This window comes from Microcaecilia unicolor, chromosome 2, assembly GCF_901765095.1.
Source record: "Microcaecilia unicolor chromosome 2, aMicUni1.1, whole genome shotgun sequence".
Taxonomy (NCBI): Eukaryota; Metazoa; Chordata; class Amphibia; order Gymnophiona; family Siphonopidae; genus Microcaecilia; species Microcaecilia unicolor.
The window spans coordinates 173,335,099-173,348,611 of record NC_044032.1 but is presented as its reverse complement, the minus strand read 5'-3'; the positions used below and the strand labels follow the sequence as shown (position 1 = coordinate 173,348,611).

Below are 13,513 nucleotides of genomic sequence, written 5' to 3'. Positions count from 1 at the left end.
AATGGGGCAACCCAGTGATGGATCTTATGGCGACCAGTTCCAATGCCAAAGTCCCGTGCTTCTTCAGCGGACGGAGGGATCCTCGCGCTGCCGGGTTGGATTCCTTGGCTCAACCCTGGTCCCTGGGCTTGCTGTATGTCTTCCCTCCGTGGCCCTTGATAGGGCGAGTGCTCCTGCGGATTCGGCTGCATCCAAGAGAAGTGGTGCTCATCGCCCCGGATTGGCCCAGGAGGCCTTGGTATGCGGTCCTCCGGCAGATGCTGTTGGAGGCTCCCTTTCCGTTACCTCTGGTTCCGCACCTGTTGTCACAGGGTCCGGTGGCCATGGAGGACGCCTGCCGCTTTGGTCTTATGGCATGGCGATTGAGAGGGTGCAATTGAGAGATAAAGGCTACTCAAATAAGGTAATTTCCACTCTCCTGCAGGCCCGTAAGCGCTCCACTTCCGTGGCTTATGCCAGGATTTGGCGCCAGTTTGAAGTCTGATGTGTTTCAAGAGCGCTTTCTCCGTTTCGGGCTCCTGTCTCGCCGATTCTGGACTTTTTGCAGGATGGTGTACACAAAGGCTTGGCCTATAATTCCCTGCGGGTGCAAGTGGCAGCATTGGCCTCCCTGCGTGGCAAGGTTGAAGGCGTGTCCTTAGCTTCTCATCCAGATGTGGCACGGTTTCTTAGAGGGGTGCTTCGGCTGTCCTCCCAGGCGGGCACCTTGTCCAGCTTGGAACCTGGGGTTAGTATTGAAGGCCCTTCAGGGGGCTCCCTTTGAACTGCTTCGGCGTGCTTCAGAGAAAGATTTGACACTGAAGGCCGTCTTTTTAGTGGCCATTACCTCGGCGAGACGGGTGTCAGAGCTCCAGGCGCTGTCCTGTAGAGACCCTTTTCTGCAATTCTCAGAGTCAGGGGTCACAGTTCGGACTGTGCCTTCCTTCATGCCTAAGGTGGTTTCAGCGTTTCACCTAAACCAGCCTGTTTTTCTTCCCTCCTTTGTTGAGGAGGAGTTTCCAGGTTCATTTGGGCAGTTGCACCTTTTGGATGTGCGCAGGACTCTGTTGCAGTATCTGCGAATTACAAATTCTTTCAGGACCTCTGATCATCTTTTTGTGCTGTTTGCAGGTCCTCGCAGAGGGTCTTCAGCATCTAAAGCCACTATTGCCCGTTGGCTCAAAGAAGCTATCTTTTCAGCATATCTGCTGTCTGGCCGGGCTCCGCCTGAAGCCTTTAAGGCACATTCCACAAGAGCGATTTCCTCTTCCTGGGCGGAAACTGGAGCACTATCTCTTCCTGAGATTTACAGTGCTGCAACATGGGCTTCTAAGCTCTCTTTCGCCCGACATTACAGGCTGGATGTGGCTGCCAGGAGGGATGCGCGTTTTGGAGCACAGGTGCTAGCGCGTGGTGTGGCGTGTTCCCACCCTATTTAGGGATTGCTTTGTTACATCCCATACTACTACTACTACTTAGCATTTCTATAGTGCTACCAGGGTTACGCAGCGCTGTACAAGTTTAAAGATGGGGAAGGACAGTCCCTGCTCAAGAGAGCTTACAATCTAAAGGTAACAAGCTATGTAGTCAGTATAGGTATCATGAATGGGGAAGGGATTAGGCGCCAAGGGATTAGCCATACGTAATGGCTTCATCTGCTTGATGACAAGGAAGGGAAAATTAGGTTCTTACCAAGATAATTTTCTTTCCTTTAGTCATAGCAGATGAAGCCATGAGCCCTCCCTGTATGATTGTCTGTATTGCAGTGATTCTGATTTTAGGTGCTGTTCTTGTTTCCTGAAGTTATATTCCTTCCTTGGGGAGTCGGAAAACAGTCTTCAGGATTCTTGTTACAGTTATAGGAGGATGAGTTCATTCCCTCCAGTTCATGTTTTGGGAGGATGAGTTTATTCCCTCCAGGAGGATGAGTTCATTCCCTCCTTTTTTTGAGTTCATGCCCTTGTTAAGGGGCCATCGTTCGCTGTGAGGAAAGTTCATGTTATTCCCATTGCGGTTTGCCATACTGCTTTGGAAGCTTCAAATACTGAAGAGGCAGTGGAGCTGGCTGGCCATGAGGCACTGAGGAAAGTTGAGTGCTCTCTATCTTCCCCTGCTGGTTGATGGACACAACCCATACGTAATGGCTTCATCTGCTATGACTAAAGGAAAGAAAATTATCATGGTAAGAACCTAATTTTCCCATATAGATCGTCCTGGAAAGAGAAGATGGAACCTGTATCCACATGGGTGTCATCTAGAGACCTCCAGCCAGTGCATCTTTTCTAGCAAAAAAGGTGCCGGTACTCAAATGCTAGGCCACCCTTCATGGGTGGGGTGATCACTAATGGATCCACCCCACAATAGCCAGGCCCCCTGCAACCAGTCACAGAACCTATGACAAGGCAGAATTGCTGTGTAGAGCCTGAGCTCTTTCATTAAAACTTGGGGTCTTTGGGTCAATTTTAGCAGACAATGGAAAAAGTGCCGGTACTCAGTACCCCCAAGTACCCCCACAAAAAAAGCCCTGCCTCCAGCACAAATGGAGAAGCTGGACAAAGATCTGATTAAAGATATTCATAAGCTGGGAATGAAAGGGGAAGGTGCTGTTGCTGGGAGATTTCAACTTGCCAGTTATGGATTAGAAAGACCCATCTGCAGAATCAGAAAAAAGCAGAGAGATCGTACATGCCTATCAGAGTGCTCTGCTCAGACAAATAGTAACAGAACCCACAAGGGAAAGAATGACCCTGGACTAGTGCTCACAAATAATGAAAGTGTTTCAGGTGAGTGCCCACCTAGGCAACAGTGATCATCACAGAGTGCAGACACAAAACTCATTAGATTTCAACATACTGACCTGTAAAATGGGGGAATACTGAAGAAAGCCGTCGGGATGGAAGGACAGCGGTCCAAGCTGAAAGCAGCTATAAATATGGCAACTGATCTTTATGTGCAGAAAGTAAACAAAAGCAAGAGAAAAGGGAAACATATATAGTTCTCCAAACAATTGGATAAAAATATAAAAGCAAAAGAGGCAGTGTTCAGGAAATATAGAAGAATGCAACAAGAGGCACACAGAAAAGATTACAAGGTAAAACTCAGAGGAAGTGAAGAAGGAAATATGGCTAGCAAAAGCACAGGTAGATGTAAAGAAAGATGACAAGATTTTTTTTTCAGATATGTTGGAGAAAGGAAGAAGGCTAGAAAAGGAATTGCAAGACTGAAAGATGCTGAGACCTGCTAAGTGGAGAGAGATGAGGAAAAAGTGGATGTGCTAAACAAATACTTCTCTTCAGTGTTCATGAAGAAAATTTCTGGAGAAGAACCTCAAATATCTGCCAAGGGTATTTATGGGATTGAAGTGGATATTACACCATTCATGGAAGAAAGTGTTTACAAACAACTTGAAAAACTGAAAGTGGACACAACTGTAGGGCTGGATGGGATACATCCCAGAATACTGTGGAAGCGCAGAGAAATCCTGGCGGGACTCCTTAAGGATTTATTTACTAGATCTTTGGAGACAGGAGAAATTCCATGGGATTGGAGACATGGATGTGGTTCTTATTCACAAAAGTGGGGACAGGGAAGAAGTGGGAAACTACAGGCTGGTAAGCCTCACTTTGGGCCTCGTTTACTGAACGACACTAGCAATTCCCAGTGTAGCAAATGAAATAAGAGGAAGCCCATTCAATTCTTATAGGCTTCCTCTCATTTGCCATTCAGCTTAGTAATAGAAGCCCTTTGGGGGGGTTTTTATGTTATTTATTTAATTTCAGTTAAGATCATTCACAATAGTCATGACAGGAGATAAAGAAAAGAAAGATCACAAATTTTTGACCACAACAACAAGGATAGTAAGGAATCAAGTCCAGGAAACAAAGAAAAAAAAATAGAACAAACATAAACTCAGTCCTGTGCTTCCAAGCCATTCATAACAGAGAGACCTAACTTGTGTCATAACCTTCAACTCCTCTTTAGAAATAATAAAATCCAATAATTGTTTCAGGTAAAAAAAAAACAAACACCTTATTTTCAAAATTGACCACACATGTACAAAGAAATCACAGAACAAACCCCAAACCCAGCTTCTGAGCTCTAAGACACGTAGCCAAGAACTTCTGCTGCCGTGACTCAACAAATCAGGAAAAATTCACAGCTGGAGAAGCTGAGAACAATCATAAAAGATCTACAGCCACTACTTAGGAGGATGGATTACCAAAATAAATATTCCCAGTTCCACCTATGCTGGTCTTCTGACAACCAGCTAAAACAAAAATTAGTCAATAGCAAACTCTGAACAGAAACTGAAAAAGAGAATGGCACACATCTTTGCAATATACCAAGCTGCTGCAAACTGTGCCCAACACATACCACAAGACCCCACAGACACTCACATGGGAAAAACATTCAGCATACGGGGATCCTACACATGCTCATCTTCAAATGTAGTGTATATTATTCAATGCAAAAAAAATGTGAAGAAGGATGCTATGGTACTACTAATAATTTCTATAGTGCTACTAGACATACACAGTGCTGTACACATTTAATATCTACCTCAAGCCTTGAGCTAAGCTGCTTCGGTTGACTGGCACAAAATTCTATATCTGTGCTGATGATGTGCAACTACTCATGCCTATTGAACCAGATCTACTCATAACTTTGAATAAACTTACTGCCTGTCTAAATGCAACTCAGGAATGACTTGCCTGAACCCAAGCAAAACAGTTTATTTGGATACCTAACACAAGTGAACAGATACCCAACTTCAAAGATCCCCTAAAATCACAGGTCAGGAATCTTGGGATACTGCTGGACTCACCACTCACGCTGATCTCGCAAATTCAAACAGCCTTTAAAAATCGTCTCTGTCACCTGTGACATCTATGAATTCTCTCTCCATATATTGAAAAGATGAGTCTGACCACAGTGGTCCATGCCATGATAACGTCACGACTAGACTACTGTAATACCCTGTACACTGGTCAAACCAAGAAGAGCTTGCATCAGTTCCAACTAATTCAGAATGCTGCAACCCGATTGATAGACGGCTGCAAGCAGCGTGACCACATCACACCCTTCCTTCAAAAACTACACTGGCTACCAGTACCTTACAGGTCTAAATTTAAAACTCTCTGTTCGATTTTCAAGGTTCTGAGACAAAATGGGCCAGAGTACTTAAAGAATAAGTTAGCCCTCTACACACATTTGAGACCTCTTGTCAGGCTTTCAAAGCAGAACCTGGGTTTGTGAGCCCTTGGGCCACTGCCGAGGAGCGGCAGCGGCAGGCAAAACCACCCCACGCCAGAGAAAAGGCAGAACTCTGGCAGGGACAGCTAGACTTCACCTGCACTTGACCACCATTCCCCAGGGGTTGAGCCCCCAGGTGCAGGTGGCCGGCAGGACTTACCGGACAGGGCAGGAACTGGAAACCAACTAGGCTAAACAGGGTAGGACTAAGGGTTAGAGGAGAAAGGAATAGACATGGGCAGCAAGGCAGAAAACTGGGCTAGGACTCACAGACAGACAATACTACACTAGGCAGGAAATGGACAGGTTTAAGGGTCAGGACTGAAAGCTGCAAAGCAGCCACTAAGAAAGGAAACACAGGTAAGAGACAGAACTGAAAGCTGCCAGGCAGCCACTAAACACAGACAACCAAGAACTAGACAGAGAAATACAAACAAGAAACAAGACTGGGAAACAAGCAATACAGTACAAGATAAACTACACTAAAATCAGGCAAGAATCTCAGACAATAAACTGGACTAGGCAGAAGTGCAAAGAGCACACCAGCATACCAGGGACCTTAGGCAATGCAAAGGCAAACACAGAAGTTTCTAGGTGATTAATAAAGCCCACCAGAACCTGAGGCTCAGCTGCAGCAATCTCAAGGCAACTACGGGTGCTGTTCAGGCACAAACAAGAAAGACAAGTCTGACAGCCTGGAAGATCCAGACCGGACTGGGCTGAAGCCTGGAATGGGTAGGGACAGCAAGACAGTCTATGGCAGCCACCGGTTCTGGTCACCAGAGGGCGAGGGGAGCACAAACCAAGAAGCAGACAGAAAGCATACTGAAGCACAGAGAGGCTCAACATACACGGGTGCAGCACAGTGGAGCAATCAGAGCCATGCTGGAAGCAGCCAGCACACAGAGACAGAGCTAAGTCAGGCAACACACACAGGTGCAGTATAGTGGAGCAATTAGAGCCACGGTGGAAGCAGCCAGCACACAGAGACAGAACTAACTCAGAAAGGACAGACAGAAGCCAGCTCAGAAGCTGACCCCCAGAAATAAGGTAAGTCTGAGAGGGGTCACGACCACAGACGTGACACCAAGGAGCATCATTATTTGTACTCTCATCAAAAGAAATTGTATGATGTGATACCCACCACTGAGCCTTCTAAGAAGTAGCCCCACACTCGAACTTACTCCCAGAGGGATTACGTCTAACTCGAGACTACCTCTACTTTTAGTAATCAGATGAAAGTCTGGACCTTCTTACAGGCCCTTTAATACATGCGTTGACTGTTCAGATCTACTCCTCTGCTCCATTCTGCACTGCAAAACATTTTGCCCTGCTCTGGGATGTTAATACATTTTGCACCTGGGAGCAGGGCAAAATGTTTTGCATCTCAGCCTTAAGCAAAGGAGTAGCTTAATGTTTAGAGCACCAGGCTTGACATCCTACAGTGCCTAGTTAAATCCTCTTCAGAACAGTACAAAATATTTAGCATCAGGTTTTTTTTGTTTTGTTTTTAACTTCAATTTACTCAGCACTGTACTGAAAAAGAACACGGTACATACACCATTAGCATCAAATTGTGAAAGCAATTGAAATAAAAGAATGTTGTACTACCCAAATCTTCTATAAATAACTTTGACTCACATTTCAGTACTGAGCCAGAGAAGCAGCCAGCTTTGTAAAATGACAGGTGTGGACTTTTGCAGCCCTAAACGTTTACAGCTGCCGGCAATTTCAAAAACTTGGACATACCAAATAGCAACATTTATAGCCCTCTCACCTAGATGTTTTTTTAAAGGCATATGTAAATGTGATGCTTCCTATTTTACAACCTCTGGCAGAGGCTATATAGGAAGGTTTGTACTGTCTCCAAAGCAGCAGTTCATGTCCCACAAGGGAAAACTCACCTCAGACAGTACAAGGGACAGATTGGTAAGAACGTAAGTGTTGCCAGACTGAAGGTCCATCAAGCCCAGTATCTTGTTTCCAACATTGGCCAATCCAGAACAGTAAAACAGATTTTATGCTACTTATCCTTGAAAAAAAGCAGTGGATTTTCCCAAGTCCATCTTAATAATGGGGTATGAACTTTTCTGTTAGGAAATTATCCAAACCTTTTTAAATCCTGCTAAGCTAACTGCTTTTTTCCCCACATTCTCTAGCAGTGAATTCCATGAACACGCTGAGAACCAGACAGAATCATAGAAGAGACCTGCTGCAACACAGAGGGGGAGGGAGAAGGAAAGGAGACAGATGAGGGGCAAGAGGTATTTGGCATGATATTGGAGGGTGAGGGAAGTAGCAGGTGTGGAGACAGAGGGGCTTTAGACAACAGACCTGGGTGGACAGAAATGGCAATCAGGCTCACAGACTCTCTCTCAGTCAGCACTAACACAAGCAGCCACAGGGACATGCTGTGGTGGCACTTATTTATGATTTAAAGATGGTCTAAGTCCTGACGGATGTGTGTTGTCATGCTATCCAGAATCAGTGATAGACATCACTGACACAGCATCACCCTTGATACTCCCCCGTACCACCCCCATCACGCCTCCATTGGCCCTATACATTTTAGTAGCTTAAACGTTTTGTTCTGCCTTTTTGTAAAATACTGGCTTATAACGTTTTGGCCACAAAAATGTGTAAGTGCTGGGACTGAGATGTTTAAAGCGCGAATAGTGCTTATAAATGACCACCATAACTTTTATGCTTAAATTAGACCAGTGAAACAGAGCTGCCTAGTTACCCATTCTAGGACAGCCCTGGATTTCTGCAAACCCCATCCTGGTGTATTATGGGACCTGCAGCGCTGATTTCATGGACTACAAATACTACTTCTTTGGGAAGTAAGTTTAAAAAACAGGACCAGCTAAAAAGTCTCTCTCTTGGAATGGCTAATGTGGCAGCTCTGCTGAAATAACAGGCCTAACAGGTAAGAGTGAAATCGTGTTGCTGTTTATACATAATTTTAAACAGCCAACACCATTGAATATGCAAATAAAGCAGTAGCACTTTACTTTCTGTGGCTACTGCGGCCACCGAAAGTCAGGCTTTTTAAATATAGCAGCACTTGGTTTTATATTTTACTCACATTGGTTGCATTACAGGAGAGTCTGCTCCTTTTTCTAATTTATATTTCTATCATTAAAAGCTATCACTGGAAATGTTCATAGAGCCGCACGGAACATCAAAAATTAAATGCAACCAGACACAAATAACATTGATGTTTGCGAGCAAAACAACTGAGTACATTAAGCTCTGAATAACTAAATAGAAAAACAGAAGCCAAATTAATGCTGAATTTTGAAACCTGTCCTATTTTAAAATGAAATTCCTTTGTGTTGCCCAAATAATCTAAAGAAGTATATCCTTTTTATGTAGCCCTGTTCCACAAATAATAAGATAGTTCAAGATCAGAGTTTCTCAACCTGGTCCTTGGGACACACCCACCCAGTCTGGTTTTCAGGATACCCACAATGAATATTTGTATACAGTAGAGGCAAGAAAGTTTAATTGACATGAGACAGCATCAACTTGAGAAGGCTGAAGCCGTAGCTGCCATCTTGATACACTCAAGCAAACTGTTGGTCCATGCCAAGCCACACATAGGCAGTCTTTATCCAGTCGTGGAGTATGGACCTGTCAATTAAGATAACACCACAATTATTCAAAGATTACATATACTCGATCCAGAGATCTTCAAAATTGATAGCCTACAGTGAAATAGAATACAAATTTGCGTTACAAACACATATCCTGCCAAGGAGGGCGTTCCACATGGGGGTCTCCCCGGATGGGGCATGCCCCAAATGTGCGGCTCCTGGAGCACTCTTGGGCCATATGTTTTGGTCCTGCCCATCAATTCAACAGTTTTGGAAAACACTTCTACACGCCATAACAGCAATGTGGGGTGCGACACGGCGAAGAGAAGCCAGGCTGTTGTTTGGACAAGTTACAGTGATTAGACCCTATCCAGCAGGATTTAAGAGTTTTACACAAAGAGCCACAGTAGTGGCGAAGAAGATTATTCTCCGAGAGTGGATTACAAATAAAGCGCCTACTTTGCAGCAATGGCGTAGCTGCATGATGGATTTTATGAAATTTGAACGACGATTGCCAGAGCTCCAACAAGACTCCAGTTTCACAGAGAAAGATTTCTTTAGAATTTGGCACCCATTTTGGCAGACAATACCTAAGGGGGCAGAAATCGTATTCTCAACCTCTAATGACTGACGACTAGAGACATTAACAATGAGTTCATCTAATCAGTCTCTCGGGTGGGGTAGATAGAGGGATGGGTTTTTGCGGGGGTAAGAAATGGGGAAGGGAGGGATTGATGTGGGGTAATAGTTGTACACAGTTTAGTTTGGTAGGTTACAATATAGGTTAGATAAGGTGGATTACTTCTTAGCAATTTTGCTGTCCAGTATATAAGTAGATGAGATCGGCAGTAGACTAATCAATGGGCGAGTTATTATGTTTGTACAAAGTAAGAATGTTTCAATTAACATGTAAAACCACCTTTACCACATGTAAGATGAACGACAGCACCTAATAAACAAATTTGAAAAAAAAATAGGCAGTCTTTATTTCTAATAAGTGTTTGCTTATTGTTTTGGGTGACTCAATATAGCAGCAAGCTCTGCCTACTGGCTTCAGGCCAGATAGTGGGCCAAGCATGCTCCCGCTGTCTCCTGTCAATTAAACCTCCTTGAGTGGAGGCAGTGCATTGAAATCTCTCTCATGTATATTCATTGTGGGTATCCCGAAGAGCAGACTGGCTGGGTGTGTCCCAAGGAATGGGTTGAGAATGCCTGTTTTAGATTCTTAACATTCAGTAGGATTTTTCTTTTCTTTTCTATTCAGGCTTTTACATGTCCTCAGAATGAACTGAGTTGTGAGACAGCAGGGTCCGATGACAGTACATGACCTGATGGGCATTGGCTGTTCGAAACAGAATTGTATGTCTCCCGTTCAAACGGATGGAAATATTAAAAGTGGGAATCGGGCTCTGAAAGTCTTGAAGGAGGGTTCTGAGACACACACTCCTTCCCAAGTGAAGGAAGAGATTCTTGAGAAGAAGCAAACTGAGAATGACGAGGAGGAGCTGGATTTAAGTGACAAGGATGTTTTCTACAAGTTTGTGATTCTGCATGCTGAAAGTGATACAAACGAGGCTCTCAGACTACAGGGTTTGCTGCAAAATGCATTTCACATCAGACCAGGCATCATCTTTGCTGACATGCCTGCTGGTAGACAACGGCTGCAAAACTTAGAAGATGCTGTGAATGGGTCTGCGTGGACAATCATCCTGTTGACAGAAAACTTTCTCAGAGAGACATGGTGTGAGTTTCAGGCCTACGCTTCTCTGATGAACTCAGTTAACAAACAGCATAAGTACAACTCAGTGATACCTGTCAGGCCGGCAGCAAATTGGCTTCCGAGAGACAGGACACCACTTGCTTTGCAGGCTATCTGTGCCCTGGAAGAAGGGAAACCTGCCTTTGCTAAACAGGTGGAGAAAACGTTTCAGGAATCCTTGTATAAAAAGCAACAAGCAATATGGAAGAAAGAGCAAGAGTTGGCAAATCAACATCAACAAAACCCATGAAGCAGGCAAAGAAAAAAAAAGACGAGTGTTCAGTCTTAGAACAAGTATTCATTATTTTTTCATTGGGGGCCACTATGGCATAAAAACCTCGAAGTAAGAGTCAAGATCATCATCAGGCAAAGTGAACAGCACATCGAACATGGGGAAGGGGGGTTTCTTCTCCAGTGATACAGCTGGAGTGGCGGCTTCCCTCCCTGACAATGTGGTTAGCCTGGCTGTTTAAACACATTTAGAGGACTCGTGTAACTAAAACAGTACATACTCCCCCCACACTCTCTCTTTCCCTATCCATATCTCCCTCCCCTATGTTGTCTATCCATATCCCCCCAGCCCATTGTCCCCAACATGTTCTTCCCAGCTCCTTTCCACTACACACTCTTCTCCATCTGAATGTGAACCAGTTGCAGGTCCCATTCCCCACCAGTAAGCCTTTACCCTCATGACTCTACTCTGTTACTTCAAGCTGGCCCTCACTCCAGTTTTTTAATTGCCCCCTATATTTTCTGCAGATGCTTGTTGGCCTCTGGAACATCTATTCTATTTTCTTCCAGGACAACGTGACTCTTCAGTGAGTTTGGACTGCACTGTGCTCCGATTCCTTCACTGCTCTTTTAGTCTTGTGATAAAAGCATGGGAGTTTGGGAAGTACATAGTTCAAAGTTACAAATCTACATGCTGCCGGTAGAGAACAGAACTGTAATGGATGTACTGCCAGCAGCAAGTCTCAGGACAAAGTGGAATGAAAGTGTGTATAGGAGAAGAGTCGGGGGGCCACATTTAGGGTCACTGGGGCCACCACCGACTCCTGGGCCTCGCAATGAAGAACGCTTCCCAAGAAAGAACAGATGATTCCCTGGGGTCAGGGGAAAGGCCAGATTATCTGTCATACTAATAAGATTGTGTGATCTTACAAAAATAGCTGGTGTTGGTCTCAGGGCAAAAAGTCTTTTGAGAAATGGTTGGAAATGGTGCTTCAGCCTTATAATATATAAACTTTAGACATGTGAATAAGAGCACAGATCTGAAACTGATATTGGGGCCTTGATGTGTTTCATCACCTAAATCACTAATAAGTGCATATGTGTGAAAGAATGGGGCAGCGGGATCAGAGAAAAGGGACAGCACAATCGCTAAATTTCTGAGTGAGAGGAAAATGGAGGTGAGGTTTCAGATGAGTAGTTTACCATTTTTTATTTAACAAAACAAATAGATATATAAAAGGTTTTATTACAAATCATTGCAGCCTGTGGCTCAATCATAGCACTGATAGACATGTGGTTTCAGTACTTGTTTTGCTGCTTTTGGTAGATGTTTGGGCAGCAGAACACTCACAGCTCATGTCTGATTCTCACTCGAGTGAATACAGGCAACTTCTGCTTACAAGTTCAAACAAACAAACAAAATTTTCAGCACTGCTGCTGCCATTTATAAGGGGAAGGGCACAAAATTATCACAGTTACCAGGCTTTAACTGTGCATTTCTCAAGCCTCTATTACAGGCCCCAAAGCACCAAAGTAAACCTGTTATGCACCTGCCAGCAAATCTCACCCAGGATCCTGCACCTAACTGTTGGATGCTGGAGTTACACCTGCTGAAGCCTGCTGTAAACACTGGTGCCCAAGTTAGGCAACTTTTCAGATCGCACTGATGTGCCTCCTTTTGAGATATGCACCATGGGAGTTAGGCGCTGTGCCTTATAGAACAGTGCGCATCCAGATATGCACGCAAATTTTAATGAGTGCCCATTAAGATCAATAATCGGTTGTTAGCATCCAATTATTGGTGGTTCAGAGCTCATTATCCAATTTATTTGTGCATGCATTGCAGAAGAGCAGCCAAAGTTTGGCATGCAATTTTGGGTACCATATAAAGAATCCGGGGGACGGTGTGTAAAGTGGGGTGATCACATTGGAGGGACAAGGACAGTGATGTCACAAGTGCAACTTAGTAAGTTGTATGCACCCTTGTTGCATTTAAGTGCCTGCTGTTATACCAGATTTACAGCTAGAGTAACTACAAGTGTTTAAATGTTAGGCATTCCAGTGCTGAGGTATTCTGTAACAGAATCCGGGTGCCCATATGTCATTATAGAATAGGCTGTCGCCTTGATATACTGCCAAAGGGTACATACCATCATGGCAGTTTACAATAATACCATAAAATAAAATGAGAGAGGTCATAGTAGAAGGTGAACTACAATAAATATATAAACATGAAACAACTAGCAGAGGTAGAATAAAGAGAGGAAGGAATCAAAAGTCAGGATTACTTCAAGAATCAAAATACAGCAGGCCTAGTGTCCCAACCGACCGGCTCCCTACTAAGAAGCGTACAACAAGGCCCAAAGTCATATGATAAGCCCATATAGTTGTCTTAAAAATGAGTTTTAAGAGCTGTTTTGAATTCTAAATGAGAATGTACTTGACATAATTCTAAAGGAAGACTATTCCACAAAATAGGACCAGAAACAGAAGACATTGTTTGGCGCTGAAGTGCCTAAAATGATGCACCCAGTTATAGAATTGAACCCTTAGTGCTGTCACCAGCTGGAAGAAGACAGACAGACCCTGATACTGTAGAAACAGGCTGCTATTCCTTTATTTGTCCTGCCTTCAGCAATCAGGGCACATTGGCTTATTTCAGTGATTCCCAAAATGAATTTTCACGAGACAT

General features: G+C 44.1%; 1 protein-coding gene across 2 annotated transcripts in view; it reads left to right on the top strand.

Annotated features, from left to right (window-relative positions):
- TICAM2 (toll like receptor adaptor molecule 2) overlaps positions 1 to 12,333 on the top strand; it is a 40,146-nt gene extending 27,813 nt beyond the window's left edge. For both annotated transcript variants that reach the window (XM_030193504.1, XM_030193503.1), the window contains one exon: positions 10,096 to 12,333. In XM_030193504.1, coding sequence (XP_030049364.1) covers positions 10,145 to 10,840 — 696 coding nt within the window. In that variant the 5' untranslated portion in view covers positions 10,096 to 10,144 and the 3' untranslated portion in view covers positions 10,841 to 12,333. The remainder of the gene's footprint in view (positions 1 to 10,095) is intronic.
- Positions 12,334 to 13,513: the final 1,180 nt, after the last annotated feature.